Source organism: Rosa rugosa, chromosome 2 (genome assembly GCF_958449725.1).
Source record: "Rosa rugosa chromosome 2, drRosRugo1.1, whole genome shotgun sequence".
In the NCBI taxonomy this organism is placed as follows: Eukaryota; Viridiplantae; Streptophyta; class Magnoliopsida; order Rosales; family Rosaceae; genus Rosa; species Rosa rugosa.
The window spans coordinates 10,611,033-10,635,122 of NC_084821.1; the positions used below are offsets into that span (position 1 = coordinate 10,611,033).

Genomic DNA, 24,090 nt, shown 5'->3' on the forward strand with positions numbered 1-24,090 from the left:
AAATGAGTCTTGTATTACCTATATAATCATTGAGCTACATTTTGAGAAAGAAAAAAAAAATAATGTCTTTCTTTTTGTTAAACAAAATAAGACCCTTTTCGGCCCTATTTGGCCCTCTTCAGAAGGCCGGCCCGACCAGACCCTTTCAGCCCTAGCGGTTCGGGCCTTTCAGGCGGGTAAGGTTTAACATATTTAAGCCTCGGCTCGACCCTAAATTTTGTTGACTTTTACTAGGCCCGGCCCAACCCTAAGCCCTAAAATTTAGGGTAGGGCCGACCCTAGCTCGGCCCATGTTGACCCCTACCCCTAGACTTGAAGCCATTAATGACCAGTCGACAAAAGGAGTTGACCTATCAATCAAAGAAATCTTACAGTCGACTAGTCAAGCAATCGACCAGTTAGAAGAAGGGGGAGTTTACATGTCAATCCCCAGACGAGAAGACGTCGACGTCTACCTGTCGATTTCTGAAGCTGAAGAAGATTCTATACAGGCTTTCCCCTTATTTGATACTCCACCCCCTAATGTCGAAATCTCTGGTCAAAAAGCTCCAACTCAGGTATGTCCAGTATCTTCACCTAGTAATCCTGTAGAGTCTGTCTCTTCTACATATTTATTACCTAGGAGAACTGTCCGTGGTCAGCCAGCAAAGAAGTATGAACCTTCCATAACTTCTAAAGCAAAATACCTTGTTGCTAACTTTGTGTCACACTATAGGTTGTCTAAATCTTATGCATCATTTGTGAATCAAATATCCTCTGTATCTGTACCTAACAAAGTGCAGGAGGTTATGAGAGACCCAAAGTGGGCCAAGGCAATGGAGGAAGAAATGGAGGCATTAGAGAAGAATCACACATGGGAACTTGTATCATTACCACGTGGTAAAAAGCTAGTTGGATGTCGGTGAATTTTCACTATGAAACATAATGCAGATGACACAATAAGCAGGTACAAGGTAAGGTTGGTGGCTAACGGGTTTACTCAGACATACGAGATTGACTATGATGAGACTTTTGCTCCAGTAGTCAAGATGAATATTGTTAGAGTGTTATTGTCACTGACAGCCAACCTGAACTGGCCACTCCATCAGTTTGACGTTAAGAATGCTTTCCTTCATGGAGAGCTAATGAAGAAGTATACATGAACTTACCTCCTAGTTATATACCTGATACGCTAGGTGATATTGTGTGTAGATTGAAGAAGTCCCTTTATGGACTGAAACAGTCATCCCGTGCATGGTTTGGCAGGTTCACTCAATCCATGAGACGCTTTGGATATAAGCATAGCAATGCTGATCACACCTTGTTCCTGAAACACCAAGAGGGGAAGGTAACTATACTCATCATATATGTGGATGATATGGTAATTACCGGGAATGATCTAGCAGAAATTGATAGCCTTGAGAAAAAATTGTCATCCGAATTTGAGATGAAGAATCTAGGTGACTTAAAGTATTTCTTGGGTATTGAGGCCAAGGGGAGAGATGGTATCTTCCTATGTCATAGAAAGTATGTGTTGGACCTCTTGGCAGAAACAGGCATGTTGTATTGTTGTCCAATTGATATGTCAATTGAGCAAAACCACAAACTGGCAGAATACCCTGATTAAGTTCTAACTGATAAACCTCGATACCAAAGGTTAGTGGGACGTCTGATTTACTTATCACACACTTAACCTGATGTAGCTTATGTCATTAGTGTTGTGAGTCAGTTTATGCACAATCCAAGTGAAAGACACATGGAGGCTGTTGTGAGGATCTTGAGGTATTTGCAGTCTGCACCAGGAAAGGGCTTAATGTTCTTTAAACATCAACATCTTGATGTTAGTGGGTATACAAATGCAGATTGGGCTGGTTGTATCACAGACAGAAAGTTTACATCTAGCTCCTTTACCTCTGTGGGAGGAAACCTTGTTACCTTGAGGTCCAAGAAACAGAAGGTTGTTGCACGATCAAGTGCTGAAGCTGAATATAGAGGTATGGTACATGGAGTTTGTGAACTCCTGTGGTTATGTAATCTACTCTGAGATTTGGGCTTTAAGCCTAAGTTTGCTATGCAGCTATATTATGACAACAAAGCTGCAATTGAAATTTCTCAGAACCCTGTGCAACATGATCGAACGAAGTACGTGGAAGTTGGCCGACACTTCATTAAGGAGAAGTTAGATGCAAGGTTGATTACCTTTCCTTTCGTTCCCACTGAGGAACAATTAGTAGATATACTTACCAAAGCTGTATCTAGCAAGTTATTCCATGACTCACTAGACAAGTTGGGTCTTCGAGATTTTTATGCCCCAACTTGAGGGGGAATGTTGAGACGTGAGTCATTATTAGTTGACATGTGAGTCTTTAGGAGAATATGTGTATTAAGTAGTTACCTTATGGGAATTAGTTTCCTATATTGGATTGTACTAACGTAGTACAAGTGTAGTATAAGTATAGTATACTAATATTGAAGTATTCTCATTCTCAAATATTTCCTCTTTTCCATCTCAATATTTGACTAGTATGAATATAATGAATATATGAATAAAACTCAAAAAGTTCAAGATCAATTCATAAAATGATATAACAATTTAAAGAAATTTATTTTCATAGATTCATGAATAATAAAACACAAAGCAAGTTCAAGTCCAAGCAAACAAAAAGAAGAAAATGAACACAGTGCCAGCCTTAGCGCGCCAAACACAAAACAATAATATAAATTAAAACAAAATATGATGAATCTTATTCAAATAATAAAATAAAGCAACTGCGGCCGATTCATGAATGAAATCTGATGTGAAGCGACTGAGCGGAGGCTCCTGGTTCTGGTTCCTCTCTGATTATGTAGTTTTATTGAAGTGCAGCCTCAGTTCCTTATTTCCTCCTGCAGCCACTCCCAAGCTCGGTTTCACATCGAGCGTTTGTTCAGCTGCCTCACTGATCTGGTTCTGCAAATTCTCTGCTGCTGCCTTTTCTCCACTTTGTGCTATACAAAATAGGAAAGTTGTGAAGTTAGTAATTATGTTTCGTTGTATTCCAGTTATGTTTCCATTATGTCGCCGCTTTGTTAAAGCAAATGGAGTAGCCACTAGAGCACTCTTTGCTAGTTGATGCATGTTAGAATACATATATTTTGTAGAGACTCCTGATATCATTTCAGAATGTTCTCTAGCTAGATGCTTATTGTAATCAGGGGTTTAGGTTCAATACCCCCCCTTGTATTCGACAGTTTCATTAATCAACACTTGAGGGCAGCAGCAGCAGCCATTTATTCACAAAAAAAAAAAAAAGGAGAAAGAGAAATAATGTCACTTCTTAATACAACACCAAAGCAATCTTCATAGCAAAAGAGAATGACTGCATGTGTTATGTTAATAAATTTGGACTTAAGTAGTCCGAATTCAAATAAATAAATTCAACACCCCACAAGGAAGAAAAAATTTATGCTTTCTATTAGTGTTATGTCCCAAATATGAACAGGTAGGCAGAGGTTCCATGAAAATCTAATACAAGCATACAACTAATTATTTTGTTCTGGAATAAATATAATCTGCCATAATTAGTTACAGTTACATCCACTCTGTGTTACATGCATTGCTATACAGCTAAATAGCTAGCAAAATAACCGTTCCCACACATGTTTTACTCATTTGCTTGTTTTGTCCTAATTCAACACAAGTTTTGACTGGCAATTAATTACCCAGCAATAATCATGTTTATGCAAAACACTTGTTTCAGAGTTTCTTACATCCTGTCTTCATTTTTTTAACTCCTCCAATCAATTTGTCTCTGCTCTATCTCATTTAAAAATCAATCCAATTGATTCATACTTAATAGTAGTTTTCTGTAGAGTTAAAAGTTTAAAGGAGCATTTAAGGTAACATACATTTTAAAGAAGACCTAGATGCGACATTAATTATGTGTTCTATTTTTGCTATTGCTGCCTAAGATTTTCTTCCTTTTTATGTTCTGAATTTAGATACATTGGATTAGACCTCAATATTCTTTTCCTTAATTTGAAATTATGTCATATGACTCATATGTAAGTGTTACAGGTGCTATTGTGTTTTTCCTAAATAAGTTTGCCAGGTTGCTGGGTTTTCTTTCCCCAAGTAAGGAGCATATTTCTAACAAATTAATTATAAACAACAATGAGCCAAAAATGGTTATGAAATATCAGTGTTCTGGTATACAGGCTTACGTAGTAAACGTAACTTTGTATAGCAGACAAGTACGTATTAACTGATGTGGCAATGCATGTCAGTAATATATATATATATATATCAAGATGCAATATATCGTCTTCTCAAAAAAAAAAAAAAAATTATCGCAAAATTGGTGAGTACGTTTATGGAATCTATGTTTGGGTTTTACCTTTTTTTGAGTCTGAACTATATAACGTCTTTCCCAGCTCAGATTGAGTGAAACCTGGATAGTTCACCATCTTCGGGTCCATTGACCCTACACCATCCATATTAATAAACATGCTTGCCTGCATTTGCTGCTGTTCAAATATCTTCAATTGCAGTAGCCTCAATCTCTGCACCTTTTCTTTGTTTGCTTCAATTAGAGCTGTGAATCAAATTACAAACCACGTACTTTCCATTAAATTTATTCACCCCACAATCGAATAGACACCCCAATTTAGCTTCTTTTTCCCATAAATTACAAGTTGAAAAATTATGAAACACTCAGTTTGGAGTGCCTAAAGGGCAGGCTTACATACCATCTTTATGTAACTTGTCAACTGCGCGAGCAGATATTGATTCGTTCAAGGCAAGTTGCTCCATTTGTAGAAAATAATTCTGGTTTTTAAAGAACTCCACTTGAGGACTTAGCAGAGCTACTTGAGCCTGCATACACATAAAATTTCAAATATAAATTTCTGATGTAATGGAAGTACTAAATTGACAGATTTATCACGTTTTGGAGTTCAATCAATGACGTCTGAGAATAATATCTGATTTGTATGGTCACCTCCAGAGCCTTTGCCTTCTTTTCCATTTCGGCAACATATTGAAGCTTCTTTAATCTAGATTTTTGTGCGGAAACTCGGTTTGAAAGGATCCTACAAAAGAAAAAGAAAAAATATATCAAACATAAAATCTCAAATATCTAGCAACCCATCTAACATAATATCATATAAATATAATTAATCTGGTGAGTATATGAATACCTCTTGAGCTTTCTCGGATCCAGTGACTCAGGAGCTACGTTACGACCCACTCTAATTTGAAGAGGAGCACCAATCAGAGTGTCGTCTGTCTCCTCCTTCTCAGTCTTGACAGTAACAATTTTATTATCATTACCGTGGTCAGCATCACTCCCAGATTCTTCCTGGGGTTTCTTGCCCTTATCCTTTATTGCTTCAACTGCAGGGGTGGTAGTGGTGATTGGGGTGGTGGTGGAAGGGGTAGGGGTGGTGGTAATGGTCGTGGCGGTAGGGGTAGGATTAGTGGTGGTGGTAGGAGTAGGGATAAGGGTAGTGGTTCTGGTGTGGATATCTAAGGGCTGGAAATGAGTCTTGGCTCCTCTACTGCCTTCCCCATTTTCAAAATGGTTCATCAAGTAATGTCGTTTCCACACCAGAGATGAACTAGGGGCTAGAGGAAGGGTTGATGGAGCCATCATCGAAAAGGGGCTGTTTGCCCAGGGTGCTACTGTCTCCAGCTGGCTAATTTTACTGAACTTCTTGTCTGCCTCCATTTTACAAATCTCTTTGTAAACAAGAAGATGCCAGCAGAAAACAATGCAATAGGAGAGAGCGACAACGTGCTTATAAAGGGAAGGGTTTTGTATTAGAAATAGCCCCTCCTTAATCAATTAATGTGTACAAGTAATTTGGACACTAGGATTGTGAAGGGCTTGCCTGGCCACATGTTCATACAGAGAAGATTTTGTAAAGTTACCAAATATTACCATCAATACGTTATTGGCCCTCCTTGACCATTTGAAAATTCAATAATTTAAACTAGCCTCGAAAATCTTCAGAAGTCATGCTAGATATAATAGCTGGTGAATTGGGTACAATAATTGGTCAATTTATTTGTACAACAGCATTATCATTAGATTGAACTTGGTTGTACGTTTAATGTTTGTTCTTATCTCCTATAATGGTCTTCTAGAAATTAATTTTTGCGTTGCAACGGTCATATACAACGTTCGTCTCACAAGCTCACCACTAAATGTTCACATGTCGCAACTTATCTAATATATATATGGTCGTGAGAAGAACGTTGCATGAAATTAAAAATTACAGCTTTTTCCTGCTTGTACGTAAGACACCCTAATCAATATGGAAATACCAAAAATGATAGAGAAATATAAACAATTTTAATGCATGCATGGAGGGATGTGTACCAGAAAATTTCAAACATATGAATAAAATCCGGCAAATTAAGTATGCATCTCTAACTTCATTAGCAAAATTATACCCCACCAGATTTCCTACCAAGTTCTCATTTGTGTTAGAATAATGTTCAAGAATATTGATATTAGGACATATCTGCATTTAGTGAGGGGAAAAAGCACGCTTGAAATTCTTTTAATTATATAGAAAAAACTCTAACTTGTATGCATAATATGTGCGAATTGCATGTATAGTTCTCATATAAATCCAAGTCGATCTGCATTCAAATATTTGGTTTTTTCCTATGTTTTTGTTGTTGTTGAAAGAATAGATAATTTCATTACTTATCCATGGCCAGAAGGCACGTTACATCAATTGTTGTCTCATTCTAAAATCGTAGATGACATAAGCCGCCAAACAAAGTGACCGGTAACCCTCATTGCAAACAAAATGAACTCACTTATTCAGGCCTAAAAACAAAAGGACCTAAACCCTCACAACTTAACTCTCATTTATAGTAAATCTAGTCGCCTAGAGACCTCAATTGGTGTACAACTAGAGAAACTAAGAATTAAGCCGACAAAGACCCACATTCAATTGCAGGCAAAAAGAACTAAACTAGATTGGGACAAAGCCCACTAGCTAGAACACCAAAAAAGGCATAGAGAAACTAGAAAATAAAGATTGCTGGACTAGCTAGTAGCTCAATCATGGTCCAAAGGAGAACCTAACCCAAGGTCGAAGCCCAACAAGGCCCAAACCTGTCTCCACCTCTTGCGGCATGTATGCCTGAGCAGCAGCCACGAGCCCCGTCAATGCCCTTCCTGAAGGAATTGTGTCCTAAAACAATCATTTTGATATAATTATTATTGTAATTATTATTAATCAAAAGGGCAAGTTTATTGTTCATTGCTTATATTTAATATTTGATTGAACAAGGTCCAAGGAATATGAGTTAAAGAGAAAGTAATCTAAAGAGTTAGATGTGTGAGACCTTTACTCTTTCACACTCTTATCCTAAAAGGTTCATAGTCATAGGATTATCACTTGGACATTGATAATCCGGAAAGACTAGCACATACTATGTATGCTCAATATGGAGGATGATATGTCTCTTGTCATTTGTGTAGAGACACTAATACAAGTATGTGGGTGCTCTTAACTTAAAGAGTACACTGAACGCGATCATTAGAGTTCTTGTATGGAGTCTTACTTACATGTCAAACTTGAACTCTAAATTGCAATAATACAAATTAGTCCTTTGACCTGAGACACCATAGTTGTCTTATGAGTGAATGGATTATCACTTGATGATGCAATAATATTGTGTCCCTTAATGGATATAATAGATGCATTCATTGGTATAATCAATTCGGTCATGGAGACATGTGAGTGTACAACAAGGAATCTCTATCCTTAAGTAAATAAGGTGTATGTTCAAAGATGTGATTCAATGAGTCTTTGGCCAAAGCATTGAATGAGATTTAAAAAGGAGTTTTTTAATCACATTCTAAGAATCACATAAGAATGAAAATCACATTAGGGGATTGACATATCAATTCCATACCCCGATGATGTGATTTAGAACATCGTGTTAGAGAAGGACCGTATTGTATTGTAATTCCAATTGAATAGGTTCTTTGTCATTCTACATTAACTAGGGTAGTCATGATATGTTGCAAGACGTCACTCATGACTTGTGAAGTCCCCGAGGATTAATAAACATTTATTATCCTAATAACAAGGGAGAATCAAAAATGGAGTTTTTGATTCGTAAACAAAATAGAATGGTTTCTATAAACTTCACTGCCTTGTTAATTAGAACCTAAGAGATCGCACACCATATAAGTGGATCCTTGAGATAGTATATGAAGAAGATTAAACAAGAGTTGGTTATGAGCAAATAATTAATTAGATTTATTATTTGAACATAATTAGGATTTTCGGGTAAAACCGAACCTATTGGGCCTAAACGATTGTCGGGTTTTTTTGGTGTGGACTTGGGCTTCACTAAATGAGATTTAAATGAAAGCCCAAGACACATTTTTAGTGCCCAATAACATGTATGGACCAGCCAAAATATTGGCTTTATGAAAGTCAATATTTTTCTTTTAGTAATTGGAGTTATTTCCTATTATATAAAAGGGAAAGCATGGACAAAGAAATGTGAGTGTCTCCACACTATTATTTTCAGATTAGAGAGAGAGAAAGAGAGTTCTCTCTTGGTCCATTTTTCAGAAATTAAAGGAAAGAAGAACACTTGCATAATTTCTTCTTTTCTTTCATCTTTCTTCATCTCTTGATTCACTTGGTGAAGATCCTTAGAGGCCATATATTTTTGTGGCTTTACTTGTTACATCAAGGAGGAGATTACAAGCACAAGAAGGAGTATAAGAAGGAGTTCTTAATTCAAGGTGCTTCAAGGTGGAGGAAACACACACAAGGAGAGATCAAGGAGAGGAACTTTGGTGGTTCACTTGGATCAGATTAAAATCACGCTCCAAGGGTGAGTAGAACATAAACTCCCTCTTTGTTCTTCCTTACTATGCATGCTTTGTTTATATACATATCACAATAAGCCAAGATCATGGGTTAAAGGAATGGATTTTATGTTTAGTTAGTAGTTTAATTGTTAAACTTATTCCGCACTAATTAAAAAGTTTTGAAATCCATCCATTCCTTCAATTGGTATCAGAGCCATTGGCTTAATTTTGTTATGTTATAAACATGGCTAAGTATGTTTGTTGATGTGATTTTCTTAAGCTTAGAGTAATATGTAATTTAGATCATAAAATTTGCTTTATCATAAAAGTTATGAAGCATGTGATGTAAGGTAGATTTTATGATAGCAAGAAAAAGGTTTCTAGAAATTACATGTAAGAAGTGGTTTAAGTTTTATGAAACTTTAATGCATATGAGATATGTATTAAGGGGTTCTATATGTTTCTTAATTAAAATGTTAATCTTAGAAACATGTTAGATGATATATGCTTTAGGGGATGCATGTTTTGGCTTCAAAGATGAAGTAAACAAGTGTTCAATGGAAGAACATAAAGCTGGAATTTTATTTCCAGCTTTTTGGAATATGTCTAAACTAGTTGTGAACTAGCTAATTTTTCCATGGTGTTTGCTCTCACTTTTGATCCATAAATTCATGAATTGTTATTTACCTAATAGTTAATGATGACATAAAATCATTTCCATGTTTCTCTCACCAAATAGTTGGTAGAGTTAGTCATCTTTATTATTAGTTTCTCTAAATAACTCTCCAAAAGTTGGTGATGCATGATGTAAAACATTATCTCTAAATCACTCACCAAAAGTTGGTGATGCATGATGTAAAACATTATCTCTAAAATCACTCACCAAAAGTTTGTGATACATGATGTAAAACATTATCTCTAAATCACTCACCAAAAGTTGGTGATGCATGATGTAAAACATTATCCCCTAAATTACTCACCAAAAGTTAATGATGCATGATGTAAGACATCATCTCATAAATCACTCAACTAATTTACTTGCTTAAATTAAAGTAATTTAGTGGTTAACTTATTTTGATTGAGTTAAATATGCTTGTTTAATTAACCTTATTAATCTTGGTTAATTAAAGGATGATTATGGACTATGGCCTAATATAATTGAGCATGAGATTGGCCGACTATTCATTTTGAATGAATGTGGTTATGTAATTAAAGTAGTTAATTCATTTGGGTTATGTAATTAATTTGATTAATTCATTTGGTTGTGTAACTAAGTAGCTTATTTAATTTATTCAAGTTTGATTAAATTTAAATGGGAGCTTGTATGCCCCTTATCCACTCTTGTAATCGAAGATGGAGGCACATGATGATGATCCAAAGAAGAAGTTTGAAGTCATCAAGCCTTGAAATAAGTTCAAGTGCAAAGTGTAATAGCTTAGCTTAGTTATTTAATTTTCGTAATCGTTACGCGTAATTAAAATCAACCACCCAAACATGACCTTGATCCAACATATTGGCTCATGTTGGATCAAACAATAAGTCCATAATCATCCTATGTGACCTATTATAATTGCATGTTCATTGCACTTGATCAAGTAATTTTATATTTCCCATGATTCCATTTGAAAAATGTTTTTGATGAAATCAAATTGTTTTCTGAAAACAATTAGTGGGAGTATTTTATTATAGATCAAGTATAATGAATGTGTGATTGCAATAGGATCAAAGCAAATGCAATGTGATTGTTATTAATGAGATTATTAAAGATGAGACCTTAAAATTCCCTCAAAGTGATATTAAGTTGAAAAACGAAGAAGTCATTATGAATGCTTCTTTGTGGCCTTCCAACATTGTAATCTCCTAGTAGATGTTCTTGCATGTGAATATCATTCCGAACGGAGGTATTTCTTGCTAGGAGCATTAAAGAGAGGTTATTCAACATTTGATGTTGTAAGGTAGGGACAAATCTTGGTCAATATTCTATTATGATGAGATTTAATTTTTGATCTCTATACTTACATGAGATGTTGGGTATAGCTTAACTAGAGTAATTTATCAATATCCTATTATGGTGAGACTTAATTACTTTAGAGGCCAAAGTTATGGATATTCACATTTGATGTGATTGGATAAGAGTATCCTCTCATGAAAATTAAGTTGACTTATAGTTCTATTATGATGCGGTTGGCTTAATGAAAATGAGTCTTCCATACTCACTAAGAGTTTTAATTTATACTCTCGAATTCCTTGAGGGATTTGGAATTTGTTAAAATAGTGAGAGGGTGCCATTTGATTCTTAAGACCCGAGTCACTTGGTTTTAAAATCAATCTCACTTCTTTTATTTTATGTTATGTAGACTGCAATATGTCAGGACATCCTATCACCAAAATTCTCAATGAAAATCGTCTTGAGGGCCCAAACTTCAATGACTGGCTCCGCAATTTGAAAATTGTATTGACATTCGATAAGATCGCTTATGTCTTACAAAATGCACCCCCTCACACTCCTTTGGCTCAAGATGCAACCGATGAGCAACGTGTTGCTTATCAAAAGCATAAGGATGATGACACTCAAGCTAAATGTGTCATGCTTGCATCCATGAACTCACAACTTCAGAAGCAACATGAGAATATGGATAGCGCCAGTTCTATATTACTCCATCTCACTGAATTGTTTGGTGAGAGAAATAGAAATGTGCGATTCACAGCTGTCAATGAGCTTGTTAAGACAAAGCATGTGAGGGGTGCTCCTGTGCATCAACATGGTCTAAAAATGATAGGCCTTATTGAGCAAATTCAAGACCTTGGATTTGCACTTGATGCGGAGCTAGCTCAAGATCTTCTTCTATCCTCCCTAGATGATTCATTTTCTCAGTTCATAATGAACTATAATATGCAACAAATGGATCATACTCTTTCTGATCTTCTCAATATGCTGGTATCAGCTGAGAAGCAAATCAAGAAAGAGAGTGGGAGTGTGGCCATTGTCGCTTCTTCTTCCAAGTCCAAAGGCAAGGGCAAAGGGAAGAAGAAACAAGTGGCAAAGCCTAAAGGAGCAGTCCAAAAGAAGAAGAAGAAGGAACAAAAGGAACCAAAAGGTGTTTGTTTCTTTTGCAACAAGGATGGGCATTGGAAGAGGAATTGCAAAGCTTATCTTGCATCCTTGAAGAACCAGTCTTCAACAGCAGGTATGATCAATGTGATTGAATCAATACTTACAGTTAATAATACTTCCACTTGGATAATTGATTCAGGTGCATCTCACCATGTTTGCACTTCGTTGCAGGACCTAGTGGGAGCAAGGAAGCTTAAAGCTGGAGAAATTTCCCTACGTGTAGGAAATGGCACAAGAGTTGATGCCAAAGCCGTGGGGACTTATATTTTGAAGTTACCATTAGGAGATACATTGGAGTTAAATAATTGTCTTTATCTTCCTATATGTATAAAGAACCTTATCTCCATCTCCATGCTTTTGAAGGATGGTTATAGAGTAGTTTTTGATAAACTAAGTGGTTTTGTATCTATTAATGAACGCATGATATGTCATGCTAATATTATTGATGGTCTCTTTCATCTAGCTTTAGATGGTAGTATTAATTGTATGAAGGAAAATGCTTTGGGATCTAAGAGATCTCGGGAAACGGTTAACCCCATTAAGATGTGGCACCTTAAGCTTGGTCATATTAGCCAAGATAGAATTCACAAATTATCCAAAAATGGATATTTAGAGTCGTTAGGATCTGATCCTATGCCTACTTGTGAGTCTTGTCTAAAAGGAAAAATGACCAAGTCACATTATGGTGGACAAAGAACAAGAGTTAAAGAACTCTTAGGCCTAATACATACCGATGTATGTGGTCCCATGTCCACTATTAGTAAAGGTGGATTCTCATACTTCATAACCTTTACCGATGACTACTCTCGGTTTGGTTATTTATACCTTATGAAGAACAAATCTGAAGCCTTTGAAAAGTTCAAAGAATTTAAGAATGAAGTTGAGAAACAAACCGACAGAAGTATTAAGGCTCTAAGATCTGATCGAGGAGGCGAATACTTAAGCAATGAGTTTATTGATTATCTCAAACAAGAAGGCATTGTTTCTTCATTAGCTCCTCCTGGAACACCACAACTCAATGGTGTCACTGAAAGGAGAAATCGAACTTTGTTAGACATGGTTCATTCCATGATGAGCTATACTGATTTACCTATATCCTTTTGGGGATATGCACTTCAAACAGCAATTTATTTGTTGAATAAAGTGCCTTCCAAGTCCGTCCCTCTTATACCATATGAGATGTGGCATGGGAAGAAACCAAGTCTCAATCATATTAAGATTTGGGGTTGTCCAGCTTATGTCAAAAGACTAGAAGCAGACAAGCTTGAAGCTAGATCAAGCAAGTGTTTATTTGTGGGATATCCTAAAGATAGTTTAGGATATTATTTCTATCAACCTGAAGAACAAAAGGTGTTTGTTAGCAGGAATGCCACTTTCCTTGAAAGGGACTACGTCCTTGATGGAAATGTTGAGCAAATGGTAGAACTCAAGGAAGTGTCCAACAAGCCACAAACTAACACTCCATTTCCCATTGAACAATTTCCTGAACCAACTATAACACAAACTCCAAGAATTTCTAGTAGGATCCGGATACCTCCCAAGAGGTATGGTTTGTGTCATGAAAGCCTTGGGGAGTTAAATCTCCTTGGTGACAATGAAAACCTGTATGATCCTTCTAGTTATAATGAAGCAATGTCAAATGTTGACTCAAAGCAATGGCAAGAAGCCATGGAATCCGAGATTGACTCTATGTATACCAATCAAGTCTGGACTCTCGTTGACCCTCCACCTGGTATTAGACCAATTGGAAACAAATGGGTCTTCAAGAAAAAGATAGGCTCAGATGGTAAAATAGAAACCTACAAAGCTAGGTTGGTGGCAAAGGGCTATAAGCAAAGAGAGGGCATTGACTATGAAGATGTGTTCTCTCCTGTTGCCATGGTTAAATCTATTCGGATATAAGCAAGCTTCAAGGAGTTGGAACATTCGTTTTGATGATGCAGTCAAATCTTTTGGTTTCACACAAAACATGGATGAACCTTGTGTTTACAAGAAGGTCAGTGGGAGTGCTGTTGTGTTCCTTGTACTTTATGTAAATGACATCCTACTCTTTGGGAATGATGTAGGAATGTTATCTTCAATTAAAGTTTGGTTGTCCAAGACCTTCCTTATGAAGGATCTTGGAGAAGCTGCCTATGTACTAGGAATAAAGATCTATAGAGACAGATCAAAAAGATTAATTGGATTATCTCAATCCTTGTACATAGACAAAGTGCTGAATAGATTTCACATGGAACAATCTAAGAAGGGTTTTCTGCCTGTCAGACATGGCATTCACCTTTCTAAGAAAATGTGCCCACAAACGATTGAGGAAGTGCAAAAGATGAGCAAGATCCCATATGCATCTGTAATAGGGAGCCTCATGTATGCGATGCTATGCACAAGACCTGATATCAGTTATGGCGTAAGCATAACTAGTCGATATCAGTCCAATCCAGGTTTAGAACACTGGAATGCTGTTAAGAATATCCTTAAGTACTTGAGAAGGACTAAAGATTTATTCCTCGTTTATAGAGGTGGTGATTTGCAATCAGAGTTGCAAGTGGAAACATATACAGACTCAGATTTTCAATCTGATGTGAATGACAGAAAATCCACATCAGGGTTTGTCTTCACCTTGAATGGAGGTGCAGTAAGTTGGAGAAGCTGCAAGTAAATTGTTACTGCAGATTCCACTACTGAGGCAGAATATATTGCAGCTGCAGAGGCTGCAAAGGAAACAGTTTGGATGAAAAAGTTCAACACTGAACTTGGTGTGGTTCCTACCATTGAGTCACCGATTCCACTTTACTGTGACAACAATGGGGCAATTGCTCAAGCCAAGGAACCAAGGTCTCATCAAAAATCCAAACACATCGAAAGACGTTTCCATATCATAAGGGAGATTGTTAATCGTGGAGACGTTAACATTCTCAAAGTAGCATCTGTTGATAACATATCAGATCCATTCACTAAACCTTTATCACAAGCAAAGCTAGAACAACATCTTGAGAAGATGGGTGTACGTTTCATGGCTGATTGGGTTTAGTACAAGTGGGAGATTGAAGGAATTGTGTCCTAAAACAATCATTTTGATATAATTATTATTGTAATTATTATTAATCAAAAGGGCAAGTTTATTGTTCATTGCTTATATTTAATATTTGATTGAACAAGGTCCAAGGAATATGAGTTAAAGAGAAAGTAATCTAAAGAGTTAGATGTGTGAGACCTTTACTCTTTCACACTCTTATCCTAAAAGGTTCATAGTCATAGGATTATCACTTGGACATTGATAATCCGGAAAGACTAGCACATACTATGTATGCTCAATATGGAGGATGATATGTCTCTTGTCATTTGTGTAGAGACACTAATACAAGTATGTGGGTGCTCTTAACTTAAAGAGTACACTGAACGCGATCATTAGAGTTCTTGTATGGAGTCTTACTTACATGTCAAACTTGAACTCTAAATTGCAATAATACAAATTAGTCCTTTGACCTGAGACACCATAGTTGTCTTATGAGTGAATGGATTATCACTTGATGATGCAATAATATTGTGTCCCTTAATGGATATAATAGATGCATTCATTGGTATAATCAATTCGGTCATGGAGACATGTGAGTGTACAACAAGGAATCTCTATCCTTAAGTAAATAAGGTGTATGTTCAAAGATGTGATTCAATGAGTCTTTGGCCAAAGCATTGAATGAGATTTAAAAAGGAGTTTTTTAATCACATTCTAAGAATCACATAAGAATGAAAATCACATTAGGGGATTGACATATCAATTCCATACCCCGATGATGTGATTTAGAACATCGTGTTAGAGAAGGACCGTATTGTATTGTAATTCCAATTGAATAGGTTCTTTGTCATTCTACATTAACTAGGGTAGTCATGATATGTTGCAAGACGTCACTCATGACTTGTGAAGTCCCCGAGGATTAATAAACATTTATTATCCTAATAACAAGGGAGAATCAAAAATGGAGTTTTTGATTCGTAAACAAAATAGAATGGTTTCTATAAACTTCACTGCCTTGTTAATTAGAACCTAAGAGATCGCACACCATATAAGTGGATCCTTGAGATAGTATATGAAGAAGATTAAACAAGAGTTGGTTATGAGCAAATAATTAATTAGATTTATTATTTGAACATAATTAGGATTTTCGGGTAAAACCGAACCTATTGGGCCTAAACGATTGTCGGGTTTTTTTGGTGTGGACTTGGGCTTCACTAAATGAGATTTAAATGAAAGCCCAAGACACATTTTTAGTGCCCAATAACATGTATGGACCAGCCAAAATATTGGCTTTATGAAAGTCAATATTTTTCTTTTAGTAATTGGAGTTATTTCCTATTATATAAAAGGGAAAGCATGGACAAAGAAATGTGAGTGTCTCCACACTATTATTTTCAGATTAGAGAGAGAGAAAGAGAGTTCTCTCTTGGTCCATTTTTCAGAAATTAAAGGAAAGAAGAACACTTGCATAATTTCTTCTTTTCTTTCATCTTTCTTCATCTCTTGATTCACTTGGTGAAGATCCTTAGAGGCCATATATTTTTGTGGCTTTACTTGTTACATCAAGGAGGAGATTACAAGCACAAGAAGGAGTATAAGAAGGAGTTCTTAATTCAAGGTGCTTCAAGGTGGAGGAAACACACACAAGGAGAGATCAAGGAGAGGAACTTTGGTGGTTCACTTGGATCAGATTAAAATCACGCTCCAAGGGTGAGTAGAACATAAACTCCCTCTTTGTTCTTCCTTACTATGCATGCTTTGTTTATATACATATCACAATAAGCCAAGATCATGGGTTAAAGGAATGGATTTTATGTTTAGTTAGTAGTTTAATTGTTAAACTTATTCCGCACTAATTAAAAAGTTTTGAAATCCATCCATTCCTTCACTTCCAGGAAAGCCACCTCCCATCGCCGCAGCCACCCAAGTAAACGAATCTGGATGCCCACCAGGCCCGAGCCGATCGGGTATGGGACACCCAATACACCCCGCCGTCTACTGGATACCAACAACGCCTCCATAGGCCTCCAACCACCGTCCCCGAAACTCTGCCACGTCCTGCAACGCCGCCAAAGAGGATAAAAAAAAGATGAAATGTCATTGAGCCAAAGCTAGTTTCATCCCTGTCTAGAAATCCAAGAACCACCACTGACACTGTAGACTACTTCCCTTCCGACAGCACCGCTACATCACCATGACCAAAGGCCGGCAGTGACGCTAGGCCACCATCGGACTAGTGCTCTTGAAAAGCTAGAGAAGCCGCTAGGGTAGAAACAGCGGCTAGAGAGGCTAGAGAGAAGTAGGGTTTTTTTTTTCCTCTTTTGTTTGAGAGTCTCGCTATTCCCTTGGTATTTTCCTATGTTGGAATATCTCACTATGATAAAAGAGGCTTCAGACGACGGCTGATATCCGTCGTTTGATGTTGTAGAATTCTGTTGTCTAGGTGGCTGCCGCCTCTAAGTCACTCGGACGACAGAGAAATGCCATCATTGAGGAAGTACTCAGACAACAGATGCAGTGTAAGGTACTGTCGTCTGAAGTTGATAGGAGCATAAAATGCGACAATTATATTGTTCAGTCCTTTATGTTTTACTTAATTATTTCCTTAGAAAGTCCATTTTAATTTTGTTATTTTCGTAGGAACTTCGTGAAGCAATTTGAGAGAAAAGGAAGCTTTAATGGAGGAATAAAGGTAGCAAACGAGAAGTACATATGCAAAGGGCAAGGTATAATCACTCATTTGATCAGAAATCACAAGAGAAATCTATGAACTTTATCGTGCAAAACAGTTGCACCAAAGCTGAAAGCTGGAAGTTCAGATTCAGCTCCTCGGATTGAGTTTTATAGAGCTTTTCTTGCAACCTTTCGAGTGAACTCTTGCTGTAAGGGCTAGAAATACTTGAAGGAAAGATGTTTTATTACAACATGAGCCCAAGAGTTGGTCAGAAACATCAACGAGGTAGCAGAAAATTGTGTTCAAAGAAGGCTAGCTTCCAGAGAAGGCAGAATCCGGCAGCTTTTCAAAAAGCATTTGGGAGATCTTTTCTGTAACCTTATTGGAAGTTTTTCTCAAAGATGATTAATTATTCTAGAATATATCATGTCGTAGTTCAAAGAGAGATCGAGAACCATCCAAATAGGTGGCTGCAAGGATTCGTTCCTAGTCCAAGAAGGTAGCAAGAAAATAAGAAAATCCTGAAGTACCTTTTCTCGGTGCAACTTTTGGGGAAGTTTTTGATTGAGATTTCTAGAAGGTTTCAAGGTAGTTCTAAAGCAGTTTTGAGGCAGCAATATCCCAGCTATTTATGGCAAAAATTCGTTCCCAACTATGAAGGAAACCTTGGCAAAATAAAGTGAAGAAAAGTCAATCCTGATTGTAGAAGGAAGGGGTTTTTGGACCTTGTTTTCTAGTTGTTTAAGGAGTGGTTTTTTCCATAACTATATAGACTTGACATGAGCTTTCTAAAGACTTCTAGAACTGATTTTGATGCCATGATGGATGAAGAATCAAAGGAGATCAAGGACTGGATGAAGAATCAAAGGAGATCAAGGACTAGGCCGAGTTGGCTCAAACCTCAGGTATTAAAGTTGATCCTCGTTGTGTAAGCTCCATTTTGGACGGTTGGATCAAGTTGGTTTTAATATTTGGCACGGCGGCGTGTCCGGCCATAGTTGGGGGAAGTTGTTTGTCATGTTATCATCTACTCGTCGATACGAGCGTTTTGATATATGATTTGTAGCATTTGGAGATCATATGAGCATGTTGGATCCAACTATTGGATCGACTTGTCGTTTTGACATATGGATCCTTGGAGTGTTCCAGAGACTTAGGATGGTCTCGGATGAAGTTCTGCCTCGATTGACGTTACTTCTGGGTTTTAGTTCAAACGGGGGTTTCAAACTTTAATCGCTTTGTGATTTGTGTAATGAGATGAGACCGTATGTGATTAGGTACTTGACGAAGTTATCTTGGACAGATTGTTGTGATTATGTTAGCTCGATTCTATAAGAAGATGCAGCAGGATTTAGAGGTGAGTAATCTCATAATGTTCTTTTATGAACAGAGTTACCTTATTGTTTTGGGAGTTGTTTATTTAACTACAAACTATAGTTGGTATTAGTGGCATTCCTGAGTGAATGACTACGTGTGTGTGTATATATATATATATATATTTACGTGAAATATGTATGTCTTTATGGATTCATGGGTGATTTAAACAGTATGTATGATGGGTTTCATTCTATTGTTTTGAGATGTGACTTTTCGGGAGACGAAGTATTAGGAATTGGGAATTTCTATTGTTTGAAAAGTATCAAGATTTTGTGTGAGTTGCTTCCTTCTGTGAATGGATAATTTCTTGATTTTAGTGTGAGTTGCTTTAACGACATTTTAATGTTTTAAACCTGACGACCGGGGGTCTGAGGATTTGGAGGTCACGGTGGTGACATCTCCTTTGAGAATTACTTTAACATTTTGGATATAGAGCGACTTGCTTAAATGTTTTGATCTAACGACCAGGGGTCTGAAGATTGGGAGTCACGGGTTGTGATGTCTCCTTTGAGAGTTGAATAACATTTTGGTCCTGAGTGATCGCTTTTAAATGTTTTGGTCTAAAGGTCGGGTGGCTTGAGGATCCGGGGTCACTGGGAGTGACCTCAGGCAAATATATCAGAACATCACACCTTTGGCTGGGTGAGTGATTACGATCAATGTTGGATCATAATTCATATACATATTTGTGTCATAAAACATGGAAATTACTTGTTCTAAAGTCTAATTTAATGTTAACTAATTCAATTCCATTATACTTCTAATCATGTACTTTTGCTTAACCTTTGTGTTTATTTATATATATTTATTATGTTTTCCTTATCATGCAAGGAAATGATGGAGAAGCTAGAAGAAAGCGAGCTAGACAAGAAAGGAGGGGTGGCAGCCTAATCAAACAAACTCCAAATAAGTTGAAACTTTTCAGATCCATTCTAGACATCCTAAGGATAATTTCTTATGAACAATACAAGAGCTATTTCGGAGTGGAAGGTCTTCAAAAGATCGGTCCAATCTTCTGACTAAAAGACAAAAATGGCAAAACCGGATCTGTACGGATTCTAGCAGCATTTTCGGCCAAACCACGGTGTACTAAGTTCTGAATTTTTACCAAGATGATCTACACTTATCGAAGAACATTTGGTATGAAGAAGTCGATGGCTAATTCTAAAGTCTCGGTGGAGATTCAATTGAAGGAAACTACAGAGATGTATCCTAATCAAAACATGACAGTTTGGCCTAGAACCTTCTTTGGGCGGATTTCTTGTGCATTTTTGGAAGGTCTATGATGCTGAAATTATCAAGGAGAACTCTAAAAGAATCCTACAAGATTATGACAAGATTAGTTCATCATATTATCCTTTGGATAATAGGCATCCCTATGCACATTCTCTCTTTTGGTTGTCACATTGACTTTGGTGACCCAAAACCACCCCAACACTCTTCATTTTCATGTTTTCCATGCACAATAAAGAGAGCAGATGCTCCTCTCTTCTCGATCCTAAGTCATCTTTTCTACTCTACACTCTCATAACTCATCATTACTTTGCTCTTTTTACTCCATCTCTTCCATACCTCTTTTCCTTATTTTTAGGATCTATTACCACTCTCATACTCCACCTCCATGCTTCTTCCAATGCTTGAGATGCTCCCTTTTGCTCTCATTCATCATTTTACTCCTCTCTCTGTTCTCTATATAAGCATCTATTCTCACAAGGAAGAGGCATCACCATACCACCCCATTACATCTTCTTTCTGTCTTCATCTCCTCCACAAAATCTCCATATCTACCTCCCAAAATCCAATTCCATAAAACCCCTACTCCCCTTACCACTCCATCCTCTATCACCACCACCACAATTACCATCTTCCACTACCAAAAACTCTATCAACACCACCACTACTCCATCACTACCACTTAAAGTTAGCCAAAGAAGTATCATATCTTCATCACCATTTCATTGATCATCAATAAGAAGTTCATCATCCACCCATTCTATCATCATCGAGGATTCAAGAAGCATTGAAGAATGAAAACAAAGGATGAGTTAGCCATTGATTTGTCAAGCTTCAACTAGTTCATTCTTTCCTTAACTCTTTAATTTACCTTGATGTACTTTATAGATTTGATTCTAATTTGTATGATTTTGAGTGAGTAGTTACTTTTTTTTTTTTTAAATGGAGTGAGTAGTTACTTTGTTGGGGCTAGGGTTGAAAGCCCTAGCCAAACTTATATGAATTGTTGTTTTAATTTACATTTGAAGTTATTTGTGATTTTTATCTACATATGCTATAGCTAATTCAAGAAATGAATGCATTCATTCAAACTTAACTACTTTGAATGTGTTGTGTTTGTCATCTCATGAAAAAATGTTTAGGGAGTAGTTAACTTGGAGCATTGATAGCATGATAGCATCCTCTATGTGCATGTGAAGGTTGTGAGTTAAAATCACCTAGATCTAGGATTGTTTTGCTTGCATGATTATCTAAACTCAAAGCTTTATGCATCTGAAAACAATGAATTGAGACTTAACCGGTAATAAGATTTGTTCTTAGGTAGTTAATTCTAGACTTATCCTGTTGGAATTGATAACATTAAAGGAGTTTAAACCTTTGTAGTTTTATCCAGATGCAAAGAGGGTAATTGGAAATTTAGAATAGCATCACTTGTATTTGAACTTCAATACTTGCAAGGGAGGTTAGTGGTATACAATCCAACCCCTAACTTCATCCATTATATTACTAGTTTAGTTTAGAGTAGTTTAGTTTACATTTGAGCATTTATTTTAATTTGGTTCACCACTCTTTCCAACAAACAATTTCACTACCACCACAATGCACATACTCACCATGAGCCTAGATTTCCTTGTGAATTTAGGTTTATAATTATACATTTGCATATTCTAGCTCTCCTTACGTTAACACCCTAGCTAGTGAAAGGAATCCAATCCTCGTGGGTTCGACAACATTTCTTAAATCTCTATACTATTATTTGTACCCCTTATACTTGAGGGTAGCTATTTGACTAACAATCAGTTAGAGCTCTAATCTGTTGCAATTTTATTTTATGGGGAATAGCTGGGAGTTACTTGATGCTCATGAGTATGTATTTTAAAAGGGAGTTTCGGGGATTCTTTCTTTTATTGCCCAAGGTGGACTTGATTTCCATTTTTAATTGTTGGGAGTTGGGACAACAATTTATATGATTTTGTCACGGGGTAACTTGTTGTTTTGTCCTTTTGGGAAAAGGTGTTGAGTTTGGAAGGATTCATTGTGTGTGTTGCTTGCGTGAGTTGCTTCCTTGAGTTTTATTGACGGGGGTGGTCCTGTTATTTATATATTGAGTGTTGGGTAACATTTTATATGATCTTGTCACGATGTGACTTGTGTTGTTTCTTTTGGGAAAAGAATGTTGTTTTGTTTTACAGAATCATGGTACGAGTTCCTTTTTCTTGTGTTGAAAGGGTTTCCTTGTTCTCGTGTGAGTTGTTTGAGTTTTTGTATTTGAGTTACTCATACAAGCTTTCATAAGCTTACCGGGTTGTTGTATGGCAACTCGGTGCACTATTCGATGGTGTAGGGGTTAATCCTGTAGGTCAGAGTAATCGTGGCTGAAGCTGAGTTTTGATAGTTGCAGCTTTACGATAGGAAACCAATTTTGTTACTTTGCCATTGATAAGACTCCCGCTATGTAATAAGCTCTGAAGAGCATTTACTTATTATTTTGTCGTGACAATTTAATTTGTAAACTTGTGTAATATATGACTCTGCGAAGCGAGTCTGTATTACGATAGTGGGTTCAGGGCATTAATACGTATGTACTTGGTTTAAAAGGAAAAAAAATTTCAGGTATTTGGTATTGATGACTGAACCATCACGCAATTATAATTCTGAAATTATATTGATTTTTAATTATATTTAAAAATCGGGGCGTGACACACTCGTCATAACCAGAACAATCGAGTCTACAAGATAAAAACTCCTAGGCATCTAGAAGAACCTGCGTACTTAATTGTGGTACAACTTTGTAGTCATTTTGTAAATGATAAAAACTTCAGAACAATGCAAGCATGAACCAACTTTATTGAGAATCAAATCACACTTTCTTTTTAGCACTGTTATGAAGGAGTAGCTATTGGATAATTAAGGCGGAAAAGAGTCAAAGGACCAAAAACCTCCTTTGGTTTGTTCTTGCCTTCATAGACATCGTTGGTGGATTCTTGTTTAAAGCTCCAACTGGACGTCATCTTTTCTTCTTTCCTGTCCTCTCAATAGAGGCTTCACTGCCAATCATTTTCCACTTTGGTGCTTCGAACCTTGAGAGCAGATTCCAATTTCTTTAGGGATGCAAAAATCAGGATCTATCAACATGTCTCTTCCCCATAACCAAGGCCTTTTCAGTAATAACTTCACTACCATTCTGTAATAACCTAGTTATTTTAATCAAAGTAATTTGGTGACAAACACCTTTGATTAAAGGTATGGTATTCCGTGATTTAAGCATTAGTGGATCAATCAAGACCGGTGCTTTATTTGCTTACGTGTTTATGCATAATTGAAAATCATTCAACAAAGAAAGCAGAAGAAATCTCACTCTCTCTCTCTCTCACGGCCGAACCCAGCAAAAACAGAGCAGGGATTCTTCGATCTCTCTCTCCCTCCTCAGGCCACCTCAAGACGTCGGACCACCTCCATACCTTCACCTTGATCTTGCGCAGCTGCCAGTAGCAGCCTCGTACCGTAAGACGGCCAGCAGCGGCGGCGGAGGAGTCGGTTTCTGTTTGAGCTCGTTTTGGTTCAATCTCAATATCTTGAGCTACAGGCTACCATTTCTCTTGATTCTTGTCTCATTGGATTCACCTCAACCTTCTGTTCAAAACCCAAGAAGGACCGGACTTGAGTTGACCGGTTTTACGTTCGTCGGAGCTCGCCGGATTCTGGAAATTTTCCACCACCACCGAAGCTTTTGATAGGTATATCTCGAGCTGCAGTGCATCGTTTTGATTGATTCTTGAACCAGTGAGTTCGCCTTGATGTTCTTAACAACTCTCCAGAAGGAATCGAAGCCTGAAATTGAAGTTTGTACGTCGAATTGGAGCTC

The 24,090-nt window shown here is 37.0% G+C and overlaps 1 protein-coding gene across 1 annotated transcript; it reads right to left on the minus strand.

Moving 5' to 3' along the window:
* Positions 1–2,724: 2,724 nt before the first annotated feature.
* On the minus strand, positions 2,725–4,827 carry LOC133731627 (uncharacterized). Its single transcript, XM_062159002.1, has 3 exons — positions 4,708–4,827; positions 4,356–4,553; positions 2,725–2,967 (listed from the first exon to the last, which is right to left on the minus strand). The coding sequence occupies exons 1-3, from the start codon at positions 4,769–4,771 to the stop codon at positions 2,822–2,824; spliced, it is 408 nt and encodes a 135-aa protein (XP_062014986.1). The 5' UTR covers positions 4,772–4,827; the 3' UTR covers positions 2,725–2,821.
* Between the last annotated feature and the right edge of the window lie 19,263 nt (positions 4,828–24,090).